We start from the raw sequence: 24,193 nt of genomic DNA on the forward strand, positions 1-24,193 counted from the left end.
AGCAATGGTTTCACTGGATAAGACTCTTATTCCTCATCTGGGATCATGTAGAACAATTTGAAGCTGCACTGAAACTAATTTTGACCTTCAACCATTTGGTGCCCATTGAAGTCCACTATATGGAGAAAAATCCTGGAATGTTTTCATCAAAAACTTTAATTTCTTTTCCACTGAAGAAAGAAAGACATGGACATCTTGGATGACATGGGGGTGAGTAAATTATCAGGAAAAGTTTATTTAAAAGTGGACTAATCCTTTAAGTTCACAGTCTTGTACCTTTTTTGCTTTGAATCAAAGTTTTTAGTGTTGTGATTCTCCTCGTAGCTGGTTGGTTTTTCTCATGGCTTATAATGCTTTAACAAAGACTTTTTTGAAAACCCAATGGGAGAAATGAATGGAAAAAATACTTCCGGAACCAGCGCCGCTGATAAAGTGGACGATCACTAATGTGCTCTATAGAAGATGGGATGTGTGTCTTGTGATACAGATACTGTGTGCTGTTCTGCATCTAAATATTCCACAATGTTTTGTTCCAGACCAAAGGAGGTTGAAGTCGTGGATCCAGCGGGAAACACATACTACCACTGGCTATTTGTGATCACATGTCCTGTGATGTATAATTGGGTCCTCATCATAGCAAGGTGCCTGATCTTTCTGTCATATCACAGATAAGGAGCAATACGTCTCAAAACAACACTCTGGTCTTAGCGATTGTAGTGAGTTTTGGTCATACAAGGTAGTCAAGTCAAGTCACCTTTATTTATATAGCGCTTTTTACAATGCAGATTGTGTCAAAGCAGCTTTACATTGATAACTGGCACATACATTTTTTCCAAATGATAATAGAGCTCTTATCGTGGGTGTGCGTATCAGATGGAGCCTCCCTCCGTTTCCTTCGGGGCACCAGCTAAGGGATTGATTACTTAGTGATCCAAGAGGATTATACATTTAATTTGGAGGGAGTAGGTCATCTGAGAAATCTGAATGATTTTAGCAAGATTGTGGTGAACTTGAATGACCAAAACTCAACACATAAGTGGTTCCCCATGTGATGCAAAACTTACACTGAAAAACAGACCCTTACAAAAGGGATGGGCAGCTTCGGTCCTGCAGAGTTCAGCTCCAATCCTGATCAACCCTGACTCACCTGCCAGTAGCTTTCTACTATTCCTGAAGACATTGATTAGCTTGTCCAGGTGTGTTCGATGAGGGTTAGAGCTAAACTCTTCAGGACAGCGGCCCTCGAGGACTGAAATTGCCCATCCCTGCCCTACAATATAGACTTTGAGTCTGTTTAGTTCTGTAGCAGGATCTTGAACTACTTTTTCAGGAAGATGTGGATCTCAGCTTGACTCTCTCTCTGTCTGTCTCTCTCTCAGAGCTTGTTTTGAGGAATTGCAGGAGGACTTCTTGATTTACTGGTTCATTTTGGATTTCTTATCTGATGTGGTGTATCTGTGTGACATGGTGTTCAGGACCAGGACAGGTGAGTTCCAACTCCATTATGAGACATGTCCTTAATGAATGCTGAGCGTGTTGAAATCTTTGTTTGTTTTTTCAGGTTATCTGGAGCAGGGTCTCTTGGTGAAAGATGAGAAGAAGCTTCGCGATCGCTACATGAAGAGCCTCCAGTTCAAACTGGACCTGGCCTCCATGGTTCCCACTGACGTCTTCTACTTTTACTTTGGGCTGAACTACCCAGAGATTCGCATGAACAAGCTACTGAGGATCAATCGCTTGTTCGAGTTTTTCCAGCGCACCGAAACACGGACTAACTTTCCAAATCTGTTCCGAATCTCCAACCTCTGCATGTACATCGTGATCATCATCCACTGGAACGCCTGCATGTATTACTCGTTCTCCAAGGCCATTGGCTTCGGAACGGATGAGTTTGTGTACCCGGATCCCACAGACCCAGAGTTTGGCCAGTTGGTGAGAAAGTACGCGTACAGCATGTACTGGTCCACCCTGACCCTCACCACCATTGGTGAAACTCCACCACCCGTACAGAACTCTGAGCACTTCTTTGCAGTAACAGACTTACTGGTGGGCGTGTTGATTTTTGCCACCATTGTCGGTAATGTCGGTTCAATGATCACGAATGCAAACGCGGCACGAGCAGATTTCCAGGCTCGCATCGATGCTATTAAGCAGTACATGACCTTCCGAAAGGTCACCAAAGACCTAGAGAAACGGGTCATTAAATGGTTTGATTACTTGTGGACCAACAAGAAAGCAGTAGATGAGAAAGAAGTTCTGAAATACCTGCCGGACAAGCTGAGGGCAGAGATCGCTATAAACGTCCACATGGACACTCTGAAGAAGGTGCGGATCTTCGCAGACTGCGAGGCCGGGCTGCTGGTGGAGCTGGTGCTGAAGCTTCAGCCGCAGGTCTACAGCCCTGGAGACTACATCTGCAAGAAGGGTGATATCGGCCGTGAGATGTACATCATTAAAGAAGGGAAACTGGCTGTGGTGGCCGAGGATGGCATCACACAGTTTGTGGTGCTAAGTGACGGCAGTTACTTCGGAGAGATCAGCATCCTCAACATCAAGGGCAGTAGGGCAGGGAATCGCAGAACCGCCAACATCCGCAGCATTGGCTATTCGGACCTCTTCTGCCTTTCCAAAGATGACCTGATGGAGGCACTGACCGAATATCCAGATGCCAAGGCCATGCTAGAGGAGAAGGGACGACAAATCCTGATGAAGGTATGAGGCCCTTTCAGAGTAATGCATTGATCTCTGTGTAGATAACCAAGTAATTCAAATGCCCTCCTGTCTAAGATGATATATACCTCTGGTACTAGAAATGTAATAAAAAATAAATTAACTCAAGGTTGGTTTCTTTTTTAAGAATCATATTATTGCAGAAGTGAAAGCACTTTTTTAAAAAATGAAAATGTAAAAAAGTTACTGTAAATGTACTGAACTAAACACTTTCCATTTTATACAAAACATATATTTTATGAAATAATTTGGAGTCTAAATTTGCTAGACAATCAAAGCCGTATGTCTAATCGAGTTGTGTTCCAAATTTTAAGTTGATGTCACAAAAATTGAGCCGCTGAAAGGATTCAAAGTACTATTTCAATGTGGTGACCAGGGGCTGTATTCACAAAACATCTTAAGGCTAAAAGTAGCTCCTAAATTGCAGATTTAGGAGAAACTCTTAAAAATAATGGGCGTGTCAGTCCTAATTTTAGGAGTCCTACATTTTGCTCTAAGAGTATTTCACAAAGCATTTTAGCGCTAAAACTAGCTCCTAAATCTGTGAAACTTTAGGAGTAGTCAAGAGAACTCCTGAGTCACTAAAACCAAATCACAAACAGTCCTAATCCACCCAAAGACACTGAACACCATTGAGGGAATAGCGATTGAGCCTTGGGTGCTGAACCTTTTCTTCATAAATGCAATACATTTTGATTTATAGATTTGAATCTATGATGAGACGCCAAAAATAAATCTTTAACAAATAAATAAATATTGTCAGATTACCTGTGGCAGTGGTTTTCATGAGTTCACAATTACAAATGATTCAATAGAGTAATATATATATATATATATAATAAGCGTATTTGGTGTGCTGTCCAAGGGGATCGAGGGCTCCGAGCTTGAAATTTATCCCAAACCCAAAGTTCTCGAGTCGGCTCTCGTCTGTGTATTTATTCCTCTTCTCGTGCTGATTAGAAAGACCGTTTGAATGTTTTCCTCCCAAAAACATCATTTGTTGCTTGAATTCTTTATTCTCTTGAGATGCAGATTTCAAAGAGGTGGTCCACAATTAACTGTATATACTAGTTTAATTAGTGACACTTAGCCTACATTTTAAAACCTTTATGGCATTTGCATGGCAACATGACACCTCATTCTACAATATTTCTATGATTAAATCGCTGACTCCTCCCCCATCAGCCAATCACTGTGTGCATAATCCATAGCAACGAGGTCAACCCCGCCCTTACTCTTAGCTTAAAGGTGCCATTGAATGAAAAATTGAATTTATCTCGGCATAGTTGAATAACAAGAGTTCAGTACATGGAAATGTCTCATACTCCATTGTTTCCTCCTTCTTATGTAAATCTCATTTGTTTAAAAGACCTCTGAAGAACAGGCGAATCTCAACATAACACCGACTATTACGTAACAGTCGGGATCATTAATATGTAAACCCCCAATATTTGCATATGCCAGCCCATGTTCAAGGCATTACACAAGGGCAGCCAGTATTAACGTCTGGATCTGTGCACAGCTGAATCATCAGACTAGGTAAGCAAGCAAGAACAACAGCGAAAAATGGCAGCTGGAGCAATAATAACTGACATGATCCATGATAACATGATATTTTTAGTGATATTTGTAAATTGTCTTTCTAAATGTTTCGTTAGCATGTTGCTAATGTACTGTTAAATGTGGTTAAAGTTACCATCGTTTATTACTGTATTCGCGGAGACAATTCATAAACACAACTTCATTCTTTATAAATCTCTCCAACAGTGTGTAATGTTAGCTTTAGCCACGGAGCACTATCAAACTCATTCAGAATCAAATGTAAACATCCAAATAAATACTATACTCACATGATCCGACGCATGCATGCAGCATGCATGACGAACATCTTGTAAAGATCCAGTTGAGGGTTATATTAGCTGTGTGAACTTTGTTTATGCACTGTTTATAGTCAAGAGCTTGGGGGGGCGGGGAGCGTGAGGATTTAAAGGGGCAGCACACGCTTAATCGGTGCATAGTCAATGATGCTTCAAAATAGGCAGTTAAAAAAAATAAGTAAAAAAAATCTGTGTGGTATTTTGAGCTGAAACTTCACAGACACATTCAGGGGACACCTTAGACTTATATTACATCTTTTAAAAACTGGTTCTAGGGCACCTTAAGACTTCAGTCTCTTCCTTAGTACAAGTTGGTCTCAGCAGCTTTGTGAATAGGTTTTAAGAGAAAACTCTTAACTAAGAACTTTTACTGCTATTTAGGAGAACTCTTAGTGGTGATGAGATAAAATGTTTTGTGAATACGGCCCCTGGTGTCCAGCTACTGTTTCCATCCAAAGCTGTGAATTGAACTTGTGCAAAATTGGATTATGGCATAAAACATTTGCAAATGAAGCAGCATTTCTATCCAGTGAGTAAAAGAGAACAATATTGTAACTTCCTGATAATTTGGTGCCAAATATCACTAAGAAAAATGGAAGTTGCTGCAGTAGGAGAAGCCACTGTGGGTCTTCGGCAGATGAAACACGGGCATGTTATTTTGCGTTCAGATGCGGGTGTTTGGGAAAGCAGGTGTGTAAGTCAGTCATTTTACCGAACCACTTTAGCTCAGGCATTTCAGAGCGACCAAAACAACATTTCAGATGCTGTGATGCGATTGGTCCAGCTATGCTGTCCCATCCCACAAAGTCACATGACATTTTTTGATGCACTGTGTGGAATTTATTCGGTGTCCATTATAGTTTATGCGCATGTCTTCTTATCAGATAAAAAATCTATTCACCTCCGTTTAGCTCATATGTTTTTTATGTGCATTTTTAGAATTTATGCGCATCTTGGCAAAATCCCAAAATTTCAATAAAAATAGGTGGATGGAAACAAGGCTGGGACTGGTTTTATTGTTTATTTAGCATGAAGATTGTTAATATAACTCAATTTAAATCATTTGATGATTTACTAGGGATCACTGATGTAGAGTGTCAGCATAACTGTATGTTTTATGATTTTTATCCATAGGACAATCTTCTGGATTTGGAGGTGGCCAAGCAAGTTCCCGATCCCAAAGACATGGAGGATAAGGTGGTGAAGATCAGCAGTGTTCTGGATGAAGTCCAGACTTGCTACGCCCGCCTGTTAGCCGAACACGAGGCCGCACAATGGAAACTGAAGAGGCGCGTCACTAAACTAGAAAAGAAGATCACAGACTCCAGCGGAGTGGAGATCTCTGAGATGGCGAAAGAATAAGATGAAAGCTGCAGATAACCCTGACAAATAAACAAATTAGTTTTAGAATTTTGAAAAGAAGCCTTGTATATTTTGTGGTCCACCGTGGGTTTGGACTGGATTTGTGGGGTTGGATTAAACCGTAGATTCATATCAGGTTTATCCTGGACTGTCTTTGTTTGAACCAACATGGAATGAATAAATCTGCTAAATGCAAATGTAAGATATTGTAAAGATGATTTGATTTCACAGCTTTTATCTGTGGTTAGTACTGATCATATCATGTTACAAATATGTCATGTATTCTGTCATGTCTTTCATGAATGAAATAAATTATTTTTGTTAGCATAGTCTACCCAGGTGAAAAAAAAGTACACTTCTATAATGTACTTAAAGGGCTCTATTTTCATGCACTAATTTTGTACGTAATATACTAAAAATTCTTCTTTAGTACTTCTTAAGATAATCTTAAGAACATCTAAGTGTACTCAACTGTGCTATTTTGAGACAGCATGAAATATGAACTAAAATGTGCTTTTAATATACTATCTCTGTGTTTAAAAATCTATTTAGCTACCCCTTTTAGTGCACTATGGGTTCAAATGTAATACATTAATTTATAAAAAACTATAATTTAAGAACATTATAGCAATGTACTTTTTTTCATCTGGGTAGGTTAACTCAAAACATTTGTATTTAGAGAGAAACACTAATAATGATGCTGCTCTAGCGATATCAGCTAAAAGTTTAATCAGAGAACCAAATGGGCTGTAAAATAAAATAAAAATACTTCTTCAATAAAGAATTTCTGACCAGACCCTTTTATATGACGTTTGTGTTTTGTCACTTTTATTTTGTTTTTTATTTATGGACTGTTAATGTGAAAGGCCGACGTGTCTTTGAAAGACTGATGGGAGTTGTCGTTTTTATGAGCGTTTCCCGCCTCACCGTGAACAGTTATGGACTACATCTCCCATCATGCTCTGCTGCGCTGACGTCTTCCGCATCCGTGCCGATTCCTGAGCCGCTCTCAGAGTGACTCGTGTTGGTGAGACTCTTTATTTCAATCAAATTATTTTTCTATACATTTCGCGCATATTTTCACATAATTATACAATGATTTATTAAATGATTCGGAGAAAGAACAGTCGCTTTTTATTGAAAGCTGACATCAAACAGTGCTTTCACCTTGTTTACCGTGATTTTACCATGTCATTAGAGTTATTTCAGTGATTTCATCAGTAATTTCACTTCAGTGATTTAACCCCATGTTTCATTGGTGCTTTATCGTGTGCTCGTGCACGTCTTTGATGATCTGGACCAGTACCAGTTTCTGTTCTCTGTTGTAGGAGTCGTCATGGATCCAGTCTGGAGGCAGCAGGGTCGAGGTCGGGGACAGGGCAGAGGTCAGGTCACAGGTCACCCTCCTCCTGGAGCGGTGAGGTCGGAGGTCAGAGGGACGAGCGAGGTGAAAGGTAGCATCACCTCATGAGGAGCAGGAGTCGAGGTTCACACATCAGTTTCTCTGACCCGTCTCTCTCTCTCCAGTCTCGTCTCAGTCCAGGTTCGATGAGATCAGGAAGTCCGACCGAGCGGCCGCTCAGCGATTGGCCACAGAGCCGTACAGCTCTTCCTCTGAGGATGAGGATGAGGATGACGTCAGTGAAGATGGAGGAAAGAGGGGGAAGATCCTGCAGTCGGCTCTGTCTCCATACACGTCTCACACAGGTGCTGACCTCACCATGATGATGATGATGATGATGATGATTAGATGAGGAAGAGTGAGTATCACTTCAGTGTGTGTGTGTGTGTGTGTGTGTGTGTGTGTGTGTGTGTGTGTGTGTGTATGTTCAGGTGACGCTGACGTCCGTCTTCTGGAGCAGACACGCCATTATTTACATGAAGTGTGTCAGTCTGGAGCAGTCACATGTCTCATCTGCATCGCATCTGTCAGGAGGACACAGGCCGTGAGACACACACACACACACACACACACACAAACACATTCACTCAGACACTCACTCACACACACTCACACACACACACACACTCTCACAGGTTTTTTCACCGTCTCTCAGGTGTGGAGTTGCGTCGGCTGTTACTGTATTTTCCACATCAACTGCATTCAGAAATGGGCCAAAGACTCCATCTTCCTGGTGTCCTCAGTGACCGACGAGGATTTTGGCAAAAAAGATCATCCGTGGCCATGGTGAGTATCTGACCAATCACCTCGCAGCATTCTGACCAATCAGGTATCATCAACAAACGCTCTGTCTCTGTGTCTCGGTCAGTCCGAAGTGCAGGTATGAGTACAGTCCTCAACAGACGCCCACACGATATTACTGCTACTGTGGGAAGGAGGCGGAGCCTGCACCTGACCCCTGGCTCCTCCCACATTCCTGCGGACAGGTGTGTGGTCGTGAGTTTAAACCATCATGTGGGCATCACTGCCTGCTGCTGTGCCATCCAGGTACACACACACACACACACTGATGTTTTGTACATTTAGCTCACAATTGTGTTCTTAAAGCATTGTTGGTATATGTAGCTTGTTCATGTCTGTGTGTGTGTGTGTGTGTGTGTGTGTGTGTGTCAGGTCCGTGCCCCCCCTGCCCACAGATGGTGAGGGTTTCGTGTCTGTGTGGGAAGTCGTCCCGTGTCCCGCGCCGCTGCAGCGCTAAAGCCTGGAGCTGCACACAGATCTGCGGACGAACACTTCCGTGCCGAACGCACACCTGTGCAAGCCACTGTCACGCAGGTACCACACGCTTACACTCCCACTCACTCCAGGTTTTATTCAGACACATAACAAGATGTCTCTGGCAGGCGAGTGCGCCGCGTGTCCGAGGGTCAGTCTGCAGGCGTGTGCGTGCGGTCTGCGGCGGGCGGAGCGGCCGTGTGCCAGTCCGGAGTGGCACTGTGACCAGGTGTGTTCAGCTCTCTTCCCCTGGAGTGTGTGTGACGCGTGCAGGTGCGTGTCTGACCGCTGTCCCGTGTGTGCAGGTGTGCGGCCGCCCGCTGTCCTGTGGAAATCACACGTGTGAGCGCGTGTGTCACGCCGGTGTGTGTGGAGGATGTCCTCGCGCAGGAAATCGCTCCTGTTCTTGCGGCAAGACAAGTAAGTTCACACACACGGAGAAGCTGCCGCTGGGACATACTTACATTTAATTCTTACAATACTTACGTTTGAAAAGTAATTCGGTGTCATCACCGGAGCGCAACGTTCTGTAGGAGCTTTCAGACTGGGACAGCGTTCGTCGCTGTGATGCGTTCGGCCTTTGAACAGAACTTTATTTCAACATTAATGGGTGAAGGTCATATAATTTTTATTACTCTCCCTCATGTCGTTCCAAGACCTTCATTCATCTTCAGAACACAAATTAAGATATTTTTGATGAAATCCGATGGCTCAGTGAGGCCTGCATAGCCAGCAATGACATTTCCTCTCTCAAGATCCATTAATGTACTAAAAACATATTTAAATCAGTTCATGTGAGTACAGTGGTTCAATATTAATATTATAAAGATTCATAACGCTCCGAATCTTCCTGAAGCAGTGTTTTGAAATCGACCATCACTATATAAGTCGTTATTTTGTTTTTTTTGGTGCACCAAAAATATTCTCGTGGCTTTATAATATTAATATTGAATCACTGTACTCACATGAACTGATTTAAATATGTTTTTAGTACATTAATGGATCTTGAGAGAGGAAATGTCATTGCTGGCTATGCAGGCCTCACTGAGCCATCGGATTTCATCAAAAATATCTTAATTTGTGTTCTGAAGATGAATGAAGGTCTTACGGGTGTGGAACGACATGAGGGAGAGTAATAAATGACACAATTTTCATTTTTGGGTGAACTAACCCTTTAACAAATGATTTTGAAATCTTTTTCAACAAAAATTTTGCAAAAATTCAATTGTCTGCTGTGGAAAAAATAAGTACAGAAGAACACAGCGGTGTGATCATACTCGTGTTTTAGACTCGTCATGTAGTGGTAAATATAGTGCTGTTCGTTAATAATAACATTACATACATCAAATATAATAACGTTTCATACATCAACATTTCTGTTAAACTGTACATATCATGACAAAATGTACATTACAAGTGTCATTTGTTAAATTATATCTTCATACTGTGCCTGTTTCTGTATTTAGGGACAAAACAAAAAACACTTTGCATGAGATATCATAATTTTTCACAGCATTGCAGTACATTGTGGGGAAAGTTGTTTAAAAAATGAATTATTGCACATTTGTTCTGTTTTGATGCCGTGTGAGAAATATTAACACTGAGTGTCATCCACAACATAAGAATTACACAAAGGCTTGTTATTTAGTTTCTTTACTTACAAATGCAACTGAATGTGTTAATGCATTAACACAAGTTTGTGATGTTATTAAATGTTTATTAAGCATGCAGGGTTCAGTGTGTATTAAGGAGGACTCATGAAGTGCTGTGTGTGTTCAGAGAGTGTGTTGCCATGTACGGTCGACGTGCCCACCTGTGGAGACACCTGCGGGAAGAAACTGGACTGTGGTTTACACACCTGCTCAATGCGCTGCCACAGAGGAGCCTGTGAGACCTGCCGACAGGTACAACACACACACACACACACACACACACACACACACACACAGAGCTGTATCACTCACTAGATTCTTTTACACAGTGATGTCGTTCCAGTCACTGTTCTGGCATTACATGATTTTAGGGGTGTAACGATACACTTGTGCCATGATTTGTAAACAGACCACTGAAAACACATCATTCTGCCATATTGTTTAGATATATATTGCTACGCCTGAGTGATTTCGTTCACCCTGTGTTCGGTGCTTTCATTCAAACAAATCCCGAACGGTCCCTTAAAGACGAGCATTTAGTCATTTAGCAGATGAGTTTATCCAGAGTGACCTAAAAACAAGGTACATCAAGCCAACAATCTTAATGAGGTGTCTTTAACCCTTTCTTGAAGGTTGTGATCGAAGTGTTTTTTCCCACAGAGTAACAGAGAGAGCGAAGGTGGAAAGACTCATTCACTGACCCAGCCGAGCAGTGACATCACGATGCGACATTTAATGAACACTTTAGGAAGATCCGCTCTTTCACTTTTTGTTTTATTGTCTTGTAAATGAAAGTGGCGGTTCATCGCACGTCTGTCTCAGCATCGCTCCAGTTCTCAGCCATTGTCTTCTGCATTTGTTTCTGTGTAATAATCCTTCTCCTTCCCTCTGTCAGGATTGATCCCGGTAACATTGGTAGGGTCTGATACTGGAATGGAATTTTCTGGCATTCCAGCCCTGGTTTTTCATTCACACAGAAAGACTGATGGGAATTTAACAAGAGTTTCCCAGAATCAAAGCCCTGTGTGTGTGTGTGTGTGCGTGTGCGTGTGCGCAGGAGGTAGAGAAGACGTGTCGCTGTGGTCGGTACAGCAAACTCTTGCCCTGTCATAAAGAATATCTCTGTGAGTCCAAGTGCAACAAGACACGGACCTGCAACCGACACCAGTGCAAGAGAAAGGTTTGTGTAGCACACACACACACACATTCCACTGAGATCTTTTTGACACACATGAGTGCGTCTCATTCACACTCCATGGCCACTTGTATCACACGCATCTGTGTCTCTGTGCCACTGATAGTGTGTGTTTGTTTTCAGTGTTGTCCAGGTAACTGCCCGCCGTGTGACATGAGCTGCGGTCGAATGCTGGGCTGCAGGAACCACAAATGCCCATCCGTGTGCCACCAAGGTGAGTGTTGACGTGCTCATCATGACCACACAGACCGTTTACACACACTTGGCATCAGACGGCATCATTGACACTGCCGACCCTGTTCCTTACATTGCTGGCTCTGTCAAGAGGCTAACATGGTGTGTTAATTTATCCGAATTTGTCCTCTGCATTTAACCCATCCAAATTAGTGCACACACATTAGGAGTAGTGAACACACAGCAGTGGGCAGCCATTTAGAGAGATCGATACCTGTATCTGTGGCGAGCGGGAGCGTTTCCTGTGTCCGCGGTAAGCAGGAGCATTTCCTGTGTCCGCGGTAAGCAGGAGCGTTTCCTGCGTCTGTGGTGAGCGGGAGCGTTTCCTGTGTCTGTGGAGCGTTTCCTGTATCTGTGGCGAGCGGGAGCGTTTCCTGTATCTGTGGCGAGCGGGAGCGTTTCCTGTATCTGTGGCAAGCGGGAGCATTTCCTGTATCTGTGGAGCGTTTCCTGTATCTGTGGCGAGCGGGAGCATTTCCTGTGTCTGTGGAGCGTTTCCTGTATCTGTGGCGAGCGGGAGCATTTCCTGTATCTGTGGAGCGTTTCCTGTATCTGTGGCGAGCGGGAGCATTTCCTGTATCTGTGGAGCGTTTCCTGTATCTGTGGTGAGCGGGAGCATTTCCTGTGTCTGTGGAGCGTTTCCTGTATCTGTGCCGAGCGGGAGCGTTTCCTGTATCTGTGGCAAGCGGGAGCGTTTCCTGTATCTGTGGAGCATTTCCTGTATTTGTGGCGAGCGGGAGCGTTTCCTGTATCTGTGGCAAGCGGGAGCATTTCCTGTATCTGTGGAGCGTTTCCTGTATCTGTGGAGCGTTTCCTGTATCTGTGGAGTGTTTCCTGTATCTGTGGTGAGCGGGAGCATTTCCTGTATCTGTGGAGCGTTTCCTGTATCTGTGGCAAGCGGGAGCGTTTCCTGTATCTGTGGCAAGCGGGAGCATTTCCTGTATCTGTGGAGCGTTTCCTGTATCTGTGGCAAGCGGGAGCGTTTCCTGTATCTGTGGAGTGTTTCCTGTATCTGTGGTGAGCGGGAGCATTTCCTGTATCTGTGGAGCGTTTCCTGTATCTGTGGCAAGCGGGAGCGTTTCCTGTATCTGTGGAGTGTTTCCTGTATCTGTGGTGAGCGGGAGCGTTTCCTGTATCTGTGGCAAGCGGGAGCATTTCCTGTATCTGTGGCAAGCGGGAGAGTTTCCTGTATCTGTGGAGTGTTTCCTGTATCTGTGGTGAGCGGGAGCGTTTCCTGTATCTGTGGAGCATTTCCTGTATCTGTGGCAAGCGGGAGCGTTTCCTGTATCTGTGGAGCGTTTCCTGTATCTGTGGTGAGCGGGAGCGTTTCCTGTATCTGTGGCAAGCGGGAGCATTTCCTGTATCTGTGGAGTGTTTCCTGTATCTGTGGTGAGCGGGAGCGTTTCCTGTATCTGTGGAGCGTTTCCTGTATCTGTGGCAAGCGGGAGTGTTTCCTGTATCTGTGGCAAGCGGGAGCGTTTCCTGTATCTGTGGCAAGCGGGAGCATTTCCTGTATCTGTGGAGCGTTTCCTGTATCTGTGGTGAGCGGGAGCGTTTCCTGTATCTGTGGCAAGCGGGAGCGTTTCCTGTATCTGTGGAGTGTTTCCTGTATCTGTGGTGAGCGGGAGCGTTTCCTGTATCTGTGGAGCGTTTCCTGTATCTGTGGAGTGTTTCCTGTATCTGTGGTGAGCGGGAGCGTTTCCTGTATCTGTGGAGCGTTTCCTGTATCTGTGGCAAGCGGGAGCATTTCCTGTATCTGTGGCAAGCGGGAGAGTTTCCTGTATCTGTGGAGCATTTCCTGTATCTGTGGCAAGCGGGAGCATTTCCTGTATCTGTGGAGCGTTTCCTGTATCTGTGGCGAGCGGGAGCGTTTCCTGTATCTGTGGCAAGCGGGAGCGTTTCCTGTATCTGTGGAGTGTTTCCTGTATCTGTGGTGAGCGGGAGCGTTTCCTGTATCTGTGGCAAGCGGGAGCGTTTCCTGTATCTGTGGAGTGTTTCCTGTATCTGTGGTGAGCGGGAGCGTTTCCTGTATCTGTGGCAAGCGGGAGCATTTCCTGTATCTGTGGCAAGCGGGAGATTTCCTGTATCTGTGGAGTGTTTCCTGTATCTGTGGCAAGCGGGAGCATTTCCTGTATCTGTGGAGCATTTCCTGTATCTGTGGCAAGCGGGAGCGTTTCCTGTATCTGTGGAGCGTTTCCTGTATCTGTGGTGAGCGGGAGCGTTTCCTGTATCTGTGGCAAGCGGGAGCGTTTCCTGTATCTGTGGCAAGCGGGAGCATTTCCTGTATCTGTGGAGCGTTTCCTGTATCTGTGGCGAGCGGGAGCATTTCCTGTGTCTGTGGAGCGTTTCCTGTATCTGTGGCGAGCGGGAGATTTCCTGTATCTGTGGAGCGTTTCCTGTATCTGTGGCGAGCGGGAGCATTTCCTGTATCTGTGGAGCGTTTCCTGTATCTGTGGTGAGCGGGAGCATTTCCTGTGTCTGTGGAGCGTTTCCTGTATCTGTGCCGAGCGGGAGCGTTTCCTGTATCTGTGGCAAGCGGGAGCGTTTCCTGTATCTGTGGAGCATTTCCTGTATTTGTGGCGAGCGGGAGCGTTTCCTGTATCTGTGGCAAGCGGGAGCATTTCCTGTATCTGTGGAGCGTTTCCTGTATCTGTGGAGCGTTTCCTGTATCTGTGGAGTGTTTCCTGTATCTGTGGTGAGCGGGAGCATTTCCTGTATCTGTGGAGCGTTTCCTGTATCTGTGGCAAGCGGGAGCGTTTCCTGTATCTGTGGCAAGCGGGAGCATTTCCTGTATCTGTGGAGCGTTTCCTGTATCTGTGGCAAGCGGGAGCGTTTCCTGTATCTGTGGAGTGTTTCCTGTATCTGTGGTGAGCGGGAGCATTTCCTGTATCTGTGGAGCGTTTCCTGTATCTGTGGCAAGCGGGAGCGTTTCCTGTATCTGTGGAGTGTTTCCTGTATCTGTGGTGAGCGGGAGCGTTTCCTGTATCTGTGGCAAGCGGGAGCATTTCCTGTATCTGTGGCAAGCGGGAGAGTTTCCTGTATCTGTGGAGTGTTTCCTGTATCTGTGGTGAGCGGGAGCGTTTCCTGTATCTGTGGAGCATTTCCTGTATCTGTGGCAAGCGGGAGCGTTTCCTGTATCTGTGGAGCGTTTCCTGTATCTGTGGTGAGCGGGAGCGTTTCCTGTATCTGTGGCAAGCGGGAGCATTTCCTGTATCTGTGGAGTGTTTCCTGTATCTGTGGTGAGCGGGAGCGTTTCCTGTATCTGTGGAGCGTTTCCTGTATCTGTGGCAAGCGGGAGTGTTTCCTGTATCTGTGGCAAGCGGGAGCGTTTCCTGTATCTGTGGCAAGCGGGAGCATTTCCTGTATCTGTGGAGCGTTTCCTGTATCTGTGGTGAGCGGGAGCGTTTCCTGTATCTGTGGCAAGCGGGAGCGTTTCCTGTATCTGTGGAGTGTTTCCTGTATCTGTGGTGAGCGGGAGCGTTTCCTGTATCTGTGGAGCGTTTCCTGTATCTGTGGAGTGTTTCCTGTATCTGTGGTGAGCGGGAGCGTTTCCTGTATCTGTGGAGCGTTTCCTGTATCTGTGGCAAGCGGGAGCATTTCCTGTATCTGTGGCAAGCGGGAGAGTTTCCTGTATCTGTGGAGCATTTCCTGTATCTGTGGCAAGCGGGAGCATTTCCTGTATCTGTGGAGCGTTTCCTGTATCTGTGGCGAGCGGGAGCGTTTCCTGTATCTGTGGCAAGCGGGAGCGTTTCCTGTATCTGTGTTTCCTGATCTGTGGTGAGCGGGAGCGTTTCCTGTATCTGTGGTGAGCGGGAGCGTTTCCTGTATCTGTGGCAAGCGGGAGCATTTCCTGTATCTGTGGCAAGCGGGAGAGTTTCCTGTATCTGTGGAGTGTTTCCTGTATCTGTGGCAAGCGGGAGCATTTCCTGTATCTGTGGAGCATTTCCTGTATCTGTGGCAAGCGGGAGCGTTTCCTGTATCTGTGGAGCGTTTCCTGTATCTGTGGTGAGCGGGAGCGTTTCCTGTATCTGTGGCAAGCGGGAGCGTTTCCTGTATCTGTGGAGTGTTTCCTGTATCTGTGGTGAGCGGGAGCGTTTCCTGTATCTGTGGAGCGTTTCCTGTATCTGTGGCAAGCGGGAGCATTTCTTGTATCTGTGGAGCATTTCCTGTATCTGTGGCAAGCGGGAGCGTTTCCTGTATCTGTGGAGCGTTTCCTGTATCTGTGGTGAGCGGGAGCGTTTCCTGTATCTGTGGAGTGTTTCCTGTATCTGTGGTGAGTGGGAGCGTTTCCTGTATCTGTGGAGTGTTTCCTGTATCTGTGGTGAGCGGGAGCGTTTTCCTGTATCTGTGGCGAGCGGGAGAGTTTCCTGTATCTGTGGAGTGTTTCCTGTATCTGTGGTGAGCGGGAGCGTTTCCTGTATCTGTGGCAAGCGGGAGCGTTTCCTGTATCTGTGGAGCGTTTCCTGTATCTGTGGCGAGCGGGAGCGTTTCCTGTATCTGTGGAGCGTTTCCTGTATCTGTGGCAAGCGGGAGCGTTTCCTGTATCTGTGGAGCGTTTCCTGTATCTGTGGCGAGCGGGAGCATTTCCTGTATCTGTGGCAAGCGGGAGCGTTTCCTGTATCTGTGGAGCGTTTCCTGTATCTGTGGCGAGCGGGAGCATTTCCTGTATCTGTGGCAAGCGGGAGCGTTTCCTGTATCTGTGGAGCGTTTCCTGTATCTGTGGCAAGCGGGAGCATTTCTTGTATCTGTGGAGCGTTTCCTATATCTGTGGCAAGCGGGAGCATTTCTTGTATCTGTGGAGCATTTCCTGTATCTGTGGCAAGCGGGAGCATTTCCTGTATCTGTGGAGCGTTTCCTGTGTTCGTGGCGAGCAGGAATGTTTCCTGTGTCCGTGGCGAGCGGGAGCGTTTCCTGTATCTGTGGCGAGTGGGAGCATTTCCTGTATCTGTGGAGCGTTTCCTGTATCTGTGGTGAGCGGGAGCGTTTCCTGTATCTGTGGAGCGTTTCCTGTATCTGTGGCGAGCGGGAGCATTTCCTGTATCTGTGGAGCATTTCCTGTATCTGTGGCGAGCGGGAGCATTTCCTGTATCTGTGGAGGGTTTTCATGTATCTGTGGCGAGCGGGAGCATTTCCTGTATCTGTGGAGCATTTCCTGTATCTGTGGCGAGCGGGAGCATTTCCTGTATCTGTGGAGGGTTTTCATGTATCTGTGGCGAGCGGGAGCATTTCCTGTATCTGTGGAGCGTTTCCTGTATCTGTGGCGAGCGGGAGCATTTCCTGTATCTGTGGAGGGTTTTCATGTATCTGTGGCGAGCGGGAGCATTTCCTGTATCTGTGGAGCATTTCCTGTATCTGTGGCGAGCGGGAGCATTTCCTGTATCTGTGGAGCGTTTCCTGTATCTGTGGCGAGCGGGAGCATTTCCTGTATCTGTGGAGCGTTTCCTGTATCTGTGGCGAGCGGGAGCATTTCCTGTATCTGTGGAGGGTTTTCATGTATCTGTGGCGAGCGGGAGCATTTCCTGTATCTGTGGAGCGTTTCCTGTATCTGTGGCGAGCGGGAGCATTTCCTGTATCTGTGGAGGGTTTTCATGTATCTGTGGCGAGCGGGAGCATTTCCTGTATCTGTGGAGCGTTTCCTGTATCTGTGGCGAGCGGGAGCATTTCCTGTATCTGTGGAGGGTTTTCATGTATCTGTGGCGAGCGGGAGCATTTCCTGTATCTGTGGAGCATTTCCTGTATCTGTGGCGAGCGGGAGCATTTCCTGTATCTGTGGAGCGTTTCCTGTATCTGTGGCGAGCGGGAGCATTTCCTGTATCTGTGGAGCGTTTCCTGTATCTGTGGCGAGCGGGAGCATTTCCTGTATCTGTGGAGGGTTTCATGTATCTGTGGCGAGCGGGAGAATTTCCTGTATCTGTGGAGCGTTTCCTGTATCTGTGGCGAGCGGGAGCGTTTCCTGTATCTGTGGAGCGTTTCCTGTATCTGTGGCGAGCGGGAGCATTTCCTGTATCTGTGGAGCATTTCCTGTATCTGTGGCGAGCGGGAGCATTTCCTGTATCTGTGGAGGGTTTTCATGTATCTGTGGCGAGCGGGAGAATTTCCTGTATCTGTGGAGCGTTTCCTGTATCTGTGGCGAGCGGGAGCGTTTCCTACATCCGCAGGGCAAATGGGAGTGTTTTCTGTCACTCTGGTGTGGGAGCGACGGAAACCTTGACCGATTGTTTGATTGGCTCTTGTTTTGGTCCAGAAGCTCTTCCTGTCTGCTGGTTATCAGCCCAGTTAGAGTCCAGTTCATCTACGTGAATGAACTGACCTTTTCTCAGAACAGAAGTGTGTGATTGTGAGAAAGGTAATGGAGTATAGAGGTTATCTCGCACTGATGAATTGTTCACTGATGCCTCGCTCTCGTTCACCTGCTATGTGCCAAATGCAAATGTGTGTCTGAAGCAACAATGTTATCTGGCAAACGGCTGTTATCTCAGCTTGCGGGTTTGTTATCCAAATGTCAGGCAGAGAGTGTGTGTGACTGCAGGAATAGTCATTTGAGGCCAGCCTGAATTCATCAAACATTTCTTAGTAAAGCCTGATTTCTCACAGCCGTGACCTGAGCCGATGTCAGTAAACGTTCACATCATGTCATTAAAAAACAAAAGTTGAGCCTCCACTGCATGAACACACAGATCCCGTCTGATCACTGCAAATAACAATGAGAAGAGCTGGAAAGATTTGAGAAATGAAGTGGAATTGTGTGTGTGTCAGGCAGCTGTTATCCTTGTCCTGAGATGGTTGAAGTTCGGTGTGATTGCGGCTCTACCGTGATCTCTGTGCCCTGTGGAAGAGAGAGAAGCACTAAACCGCCGCGCTGTAAGGAGCTTTGCAGGTACTCGCATGTGTCCTACTGACTTGTGTTTTGTTGGATAATGCCATATGAAGACTCCATTATTTGCTTCTCATTATTTTCTTCTCTCTGAAGGAAGCCTTCGTCGTGTCATCACTCATCTCTGGAGAAGCACCGGTGTCACTCCGGCTCATGTCCTCCCTGTAAGCAGCCCTGCCAGCGGCCGTTACCCGGCTGTGCCCACCTCTGCCCGGCCCCGTGTCATGACCAGGTGCTGGTTAAAGCCGCTGACCGGGTACGAGCTCCACCTAATACCCACTCTCTATCACACACGACATTGACAAAAGCGCTTTGATACCAAAATTGGTTGAACAAGATACTTGTTTCTCTATTCTCTATTGTTACCTAATAATATACCAATAGTAGCATTTGTTCATTTGCATTCGTTCTAATTGGACTCAATGAAAGTGAAACAGAAAAGTGTCAGGAAACACCTACGTCTACTAGTTTGATTTGTTTGTTTTTCAAAACATGTTTATTAGCTCTTTCTCCGCCATTGAGGGATATTTCTGGCATGTTTTTACTGTTTTATGGTAGGGGGCGCTATTATGCATCCTCTGAAAGAGTACAGAATCTCTAGATCAAATCACAGGCGATGAAGCAGAAACACACATTGCTGATGCACACATAGATAACTTTTAAAAAAGACGCTGGTGGGGAAAGAGATTTTGCAAACTTGTATGTCAGTTTCTGTTGTGAAACCTCAGTTTCAGTGTAGAATGGTCAAATCTCACGGCTGAATCTCTTGTGTTCTCGATCTGTGTGTTTCAGGCTCTGCTGGCGGGTCCGTGGGAGCAACCCTCGACTCCTGCGTTTGTGCGCACGGCTCTGCCGTGTCCGTCCTGCCTGGTGCCCATACCGACGTAAGGAACACACACACGCTCACTGCAGGCGTCACTGTGTTTGTAGGAACACTGGGAAAGCATGTGTTTGGCATTGTGTGTCGTAGGGATTTGAGCACATATGGCTAACACACTCTGGTCTGTTGTAGCCAAAAAGTGTTCAGTTTTTGTGTGTAGTTCAAACATTCTTTTAAATGGTGATTTAAAGTAATTATATGTGTGTGTGAGTGTGTCTTTAAAGTGAGTCCAACTGCAACAGATGATGTCATTGTGTGTCCTGCTGCTGGATCAGGAGTGTAAATGAAAACATCTTGTGTTTTGTGTTTCTCTACAGAGCCTGTCTGGGAGAACATGAGGTAAACACACACACACACACACACACACACCGCGTCTGGTTCATTTCTCACTGCAGCTGATAAACTGAGGTCTCCCGTTCTTTAGATAAAGCTGAAGGTCAAATGATTCTGCTGCTGAAGTCAGGCTGGAGGTGGATGGCTTGTGTTTGCTACTGAAAATCACATTAGCGTATTGTTAGGGTTAGGTAACCCTGATTATAAAACGACCCCCCTTTTAGAAAAAGGCTTTTTGAAGACCAAATCTTGTATTTTAGAAAGAAAATCTTTATTTGAAAATAATTTTCATATTGCATATTTTTCATAATTTATTTTTTGTGTTGAAAGTATGGTAAGTACTGGTAAAATGTACCAACGATCACGTTTAGAAATAATCACTTTACCATACCATAAAAATAACCTGTAGCCCATTTGAATTATATAACAGTTAGGCTATCCATCTCATAGTGAAAACATGTAGCCTACCAAAATTTCATTACCAGTAGAAGTTAGAAATTTTAGAATAAATTTTGTATTTTTCTAGACTTCAGTCTTTTTTTTGGATTCAGTGTGCGACTTTTTTCTTTTTTGTGTTTTGTGTTTTGCTCAAGTTTATCTCTTTTGGTTTTACGCACCTGAAGGAAACAAGAATTTTGCAACTGTGAACGTAACAACTTTCTTTGATTTATTATCGGTAGAAGTGGAATCTTATTGTAGTTTTGAAATCTTGGTACCATTTTAAAATCACATTCGGGGAATTCTGGTCCCGTCAGCGAGGCACGCAAACACGGGCAGTCACACGGCTCTTAGACGGTAACCTTTTCTTTGACTGTTAGCGTTTTTAACCCCTTATTTACACTGCATGCGCGTTATGGCTCCAACGCGGCCAACTGAGTCAATCGTCGAAAGCTTGTGTTTACGCCAGCCGTGCCGTGGCACGTTTCAGAAGCGGCTTGACGCGCCGCTTTGCTTAAGATAGACACCGCGTCCAGTCCGTGCAGCTCAAATACAGAATAAAGTCAGAATAATCACCCTGTGTAGACCCCCGCTCATACAAGTGATTCGAAGTTGAAAAACTTGAAAATCTGTTATCCTTGTTGACCACAACTGGACTTTTAAGTGCATTAACTTCATCTGTATGGCTACAGCAAAACAAAGTAGGGCATAGCAATAAACACAATTAAACCGAACAAAATATAACCATTTAGCCATTAAAAACATGAAAAATCAAAGAAAGTAACGTTGGACAGGCAAATCATGTGGTCTCGCCAATCCAGCCGCTTCGCTTCAGAAATGCTCCTGGAGTCGACGCCGCACAGAGGACGCAACAAAACCTCGCCGGAGCCGTGACGCATCGCAGTGTAAATAAGTCTTTCGCTCGCGATCTGCTCACGTTACACTCCGACACACTCGTTTCTTGGCAAACTCGTTTTACACGTTTTTGGCGCCACCTATTGTTACAGGTGTATTATTGACATGTAAAAGTCTACTAACCGTGAAAATAAGGCAAACCTGTTTTTTCAGATGTATTTCTAAGAAAAAAAACATTGTCTTTTATTCGGAACAATATGGTATATCACAGTTACAGTGGTGTGTGTGTGTGTGTGTGTGTGTGTGTGTGTGTTGAAGGTGAGTCCGGTTCCATGTCACGCTCGCGGGCCGTTCTCCTGTGGCCGGCCATGTGGACGAAATTTAGCTTGCGGTAACCATACGTGCAGTTTGGAGTGCCATCATGTGACCGCTGTGCCAGATTCAGATAAAACTAAGGTAGGTCACATGACCCTCTGACCCTGTTGCCACAGGCTCTGTTGTCAGGATGATTCGGTTTTATTGCATGTGTGTGTGTGTGTGTGTGTGTGTGTGTGTGTGTGTGTGTGTGTGTGTGTGTGTGTGTGTGTAGGCTGGTCAGGAGTGTGTCCAGTGTGAGGAGGGATGTTCTAAGCCCCGCCCCTTAGGCTGCCCCCACCCGTGTGCCCTGCCCTGTCACCATGGCAACTGCCCGCCCTGTACGCTGATGATCCGCCAGCGCTGCCACTGCAAGATGTCCAAACTGTACAACGAGTGTGTGTGAGTGCTGCGTCACATGACGCTCCACACGTGTCTGCTGGACCCTTGATGATGTTTCTCATTGAATATGTGCAGTAATGAATGTGTGAATGTTTTGTAGGAAGTTCACATCTGCTGATGAACAGACCAAACAGCTGCTGACTTCCTGTCAGAACCAGTGTCCCAAACAGGTGCTGGAATACATATGAGTATGATTGTGTGTGTTTGTGTCGTTAGGATGAAGACACTCATGTGTGTGTGTGTGTGTGTGTGTGTGTGTGTGTGTGTGTAGTTGCGGTGTGGGCATCGCTGCAGGCTGGCGTGTCACGCGGGTGAATGCGATCAGAGCTGCAGTCAGCGGGTGAAGCTCAAGTGTCCCTGCAAGAGGATTAAGAAGGTACTAACATGACAGATCACACACTCACACACAGATGATCTGCTGCAGCATCAGAAATCATATGGTCAGATGATGATGTTGTCACATGACTTCGCAAATCTGCCTTAACTTCATTCATGCACATGTAATTGAAACTGTGTTCAGGATTTCCCCTGTTCTCGAGTGCGGCGGGAGAATGAGCTGCTCGCGTGTGACGAGACGTGTCGAGAGCTGCAGAAGAAACACGCAGAGGTAAAATACACTCACACACACACACATAACACACACTCTCACACACACACACACACACAGTCTCACACACACACATAACACACTCTCACACACAAACATTCTCACACAAAAACACACTCACACTCTCTCACACACACACACTCGCTCTCAAATACACACATTACACACTCTCACAATTCACATTCTCACACAACACACACGAACTCTTACACACACACACACACACACACACACATGCGTTTACTCTCCTAAATGAGCAACTATCAGACTTACTCAAAGAAAGAAAAAGAAGAAAAACACCAAAAGTAAAACATTATTTTCTTATAATCATTTTTATCTTTGAAGGTGTCACTAGGAGCTTTTGTCAGATTTAGTTCACACACACAGACACAGTGTTATGGCTGTGTGAATGTGTCGAGCGACACAGGAACTGTTGTCATGGAGAAGGGCCATAAAATCCACTGCTGGGTCATTGATTCTTTTGGCTCGAACAGAGAGAGTGTGAAACTTTAAAACAGCACATAAACACACACACACACACACACACACACACACACACACACACACACACACACACACACACACACACACACTTTTCCAACCCAGTTGAGGGTTAATGAACACAGATTCCATTTCACACACACACATCAGCTCAGTGGGAAACTTGGAGAAGCAGTTACTGAACATTTAGTGTGTGTGTGTGTGTGTGTGTGTGTGTGTGTGTGTGTGTGTGTGTGTGTGTGTGTGTGTTTCAGGCTTGTGCAGCAGAGGAAAGAGCTGCGCTGGAAGGAGAAATGAGAAAACAGCAGGTGAGACGAGAAACGGATGAATATCAAATATGAAGAGCTGATGAATCAGCTGATGTTTATGCTCATATCAGCAGGTTTGGGTGGATTAGTGAATATCATATTATCTTAGTGTACGGTTATGAGAGCTTCTCACTGTGTGTGTGTTTCAGGCTGAACTGGAGGCGTTTGAGAAACGACAGAAGGGACGAAGGAAGAAGAACAGGAAAGTCACAGAGGTGGAGACAGAGGAAGGGGTGTGGCAGAGATATAAGCTCCGCCTCCTGATGCCCATCTGTGGCATCCTGTTGGCTGTAGCAGCATTCTATCTGCTGCAACTGACCAATGAGGTGACGGACGGAGAGAACGGATGGTAAACGTTCCTCAGCAGCGACATGCGAACGTTTCCTGAATGTGACGCTGACTTCTTCAAGTTATGCAAACTAAAACGCTTCTTTTTTTTTCCCATAAAGGACACTATATACATGTCTACTTCTGGTTTAGTCTTCATTTCAATATTTGACAATGAAAACTGTGATTTTCTAATAGTTTGTGCCTCACTTTTATTAAAACTGTGAAGTTAATTAAAGCGCCATGATTTTGTTTTCATTATTACGAGAAAATGATTCTTCATGATTCTTCTTGTGTGATTGTAACCTTCTTTAAAAATAAAGACTTTTGTTGGGTGATGTCACACTGACTCTGACCTGATTTACACCTCTGTTGGGAAGGTCTCGGCAGACGAAAATCTTCTTTTCCCTGTAAATACAATAAATGGAACTGGAAAATGAGTGAAATTTGGTACCATAACAGTTCATGTGAATCGTGTCAGTGTGATGAACCGCTGTGGTGAGAAAGAATCAGGTCTCCTTTAGGACCCTGAGTGATCTCATTGGTTCAATTGACTTTGGTGGGGGGGGGGATTTCTCATGACACCG

At 45.4% G+C, this 24,193-nt stretch overlaps 2 protein-coding genes across 2 annotated transcripts; both read left to right on the forward strand.

Moving 5' to 3' along the window:
* The first annotated feature begins 418 nt into the window (after positions 1-418).
* LOC125260100 (cyclic nucleotide-gated channel rod photoreceptor subunit alpha-like) lies at positions 419-6,314 on the forward strand. The gene is made up of 4 exons (XM_048178280.1): positions 419-641; positions 1,380-1,486; positions 1,562-2,712; positions 5,742-6,314. Exons 1-4 carry the CDS (start codon positions 463-465, stop codon positions 5,967-5,969), a joined length of 1,665 nt encoding a protein of 554 aa, XP_048034237.1. The 5' UTR covers positions 419-462; the 3' UTR covers positions 5,970-6,314.
* Positions 6,315-6,841: 527 nt separating this feature from the next.
* nfxl1 (nuclear transcription factor, X-box binding-like 1) lies at positions 6,842-23,949 on the forward strand. The gene is made up of 23 exons (XM_048177964.1): positions 6,842-6,996; positions 7,298-7,423; positions 7,497-7,676; positions 7,803-7,915; positions 8,027-8,157; positions 8,240-8,418; positions 8,545-8,706; positions 8,775-8,875; positions 8,952-9,066; positions 10,426-10,550; positions 11,356-11,478; positions 11,617-11,707; positions 18,484-18,604; positions 18,698-18,857; positions 19,394-19,485; positions 19,799-19,820; positions 21,426-21,563; positions 21,697-21,863; positions 21,964-22,033; positions 22,135-22,239; positions 22,384-22,470; positions 23,226-23,279; positions 23,429-23,949. Exons 2-23 carry the CDS (start codon positions 7,306-7,308, stop codon positions 23,630-23,632), a joined length of 2,658 nt encoding a protein of 885 aa, XP_048033921.1. The 5' UTR covers positions 6,842-6,996; positions 7,298-7,305; the 3' UTR covers positions 23,633-23,949.
* The last annotated feature ends 244 nt before the right edge of the window (positions 23,950-24,193 follow it).

This window comes from Megalobrama amblycephala, linkage group LG24 (genome assembly GCF_018812025.1).
Source record: "Megalobrama amblycephala isolate DHTTF-2021 linkage group LG24, ASM1881202v1, whole genome shotgun sequence".
Lineage (NCBI taxonomy): Eukaryota > Metazoa > Chordata > Actinopteri > Cypriniformes > Xenocyprididae > Megalobrama > Megalobrama amblycephala.

Coding starts and splice junctions, on each gene's coding strand:
- LOC125260100 (XM_048178280.1), top strand. CDS start 463: ATGGGATGTGTGTCTTGTGATACAGATACTGTGTGCTGTTCTGCATCT. Junction 1,487..1,561: donor GGTGTTCAGGACCAGGACAG/GTGAGTTCCAAC, acceptor TTGTTTTTTCAG/GTTATCTGGAGCAGGGTCTC. Junction 2,713..5,741: donor GACGACAAATCCTGATGAAG/GTATGAGGCCCT, acceptor TTTTATCCATAG/GACAATCTTCTGGATTTGGA.
- nfxl1 (XM_048177964.1), top strand. CDS start 7,306: ATGGATCCAGTCTGGAGGCAGCAGGGTCGAGGTCGGGGACAGGGCAGA. Junction 18,858..19,393: donor TGGTTAAAGCCGCTGACCGG/GTACGAGCTCCA, acceptor TGTGTGTTTCAG/GCTCTGCTGGCGGGTCCGTG. Junction 21,864..21,963: donor AAACTGTACAACGAGTGTGT/GTGAGTGCTGCG, acceptor AATGTTTTGTAG/GAAGTTCACATCTGCTGATG.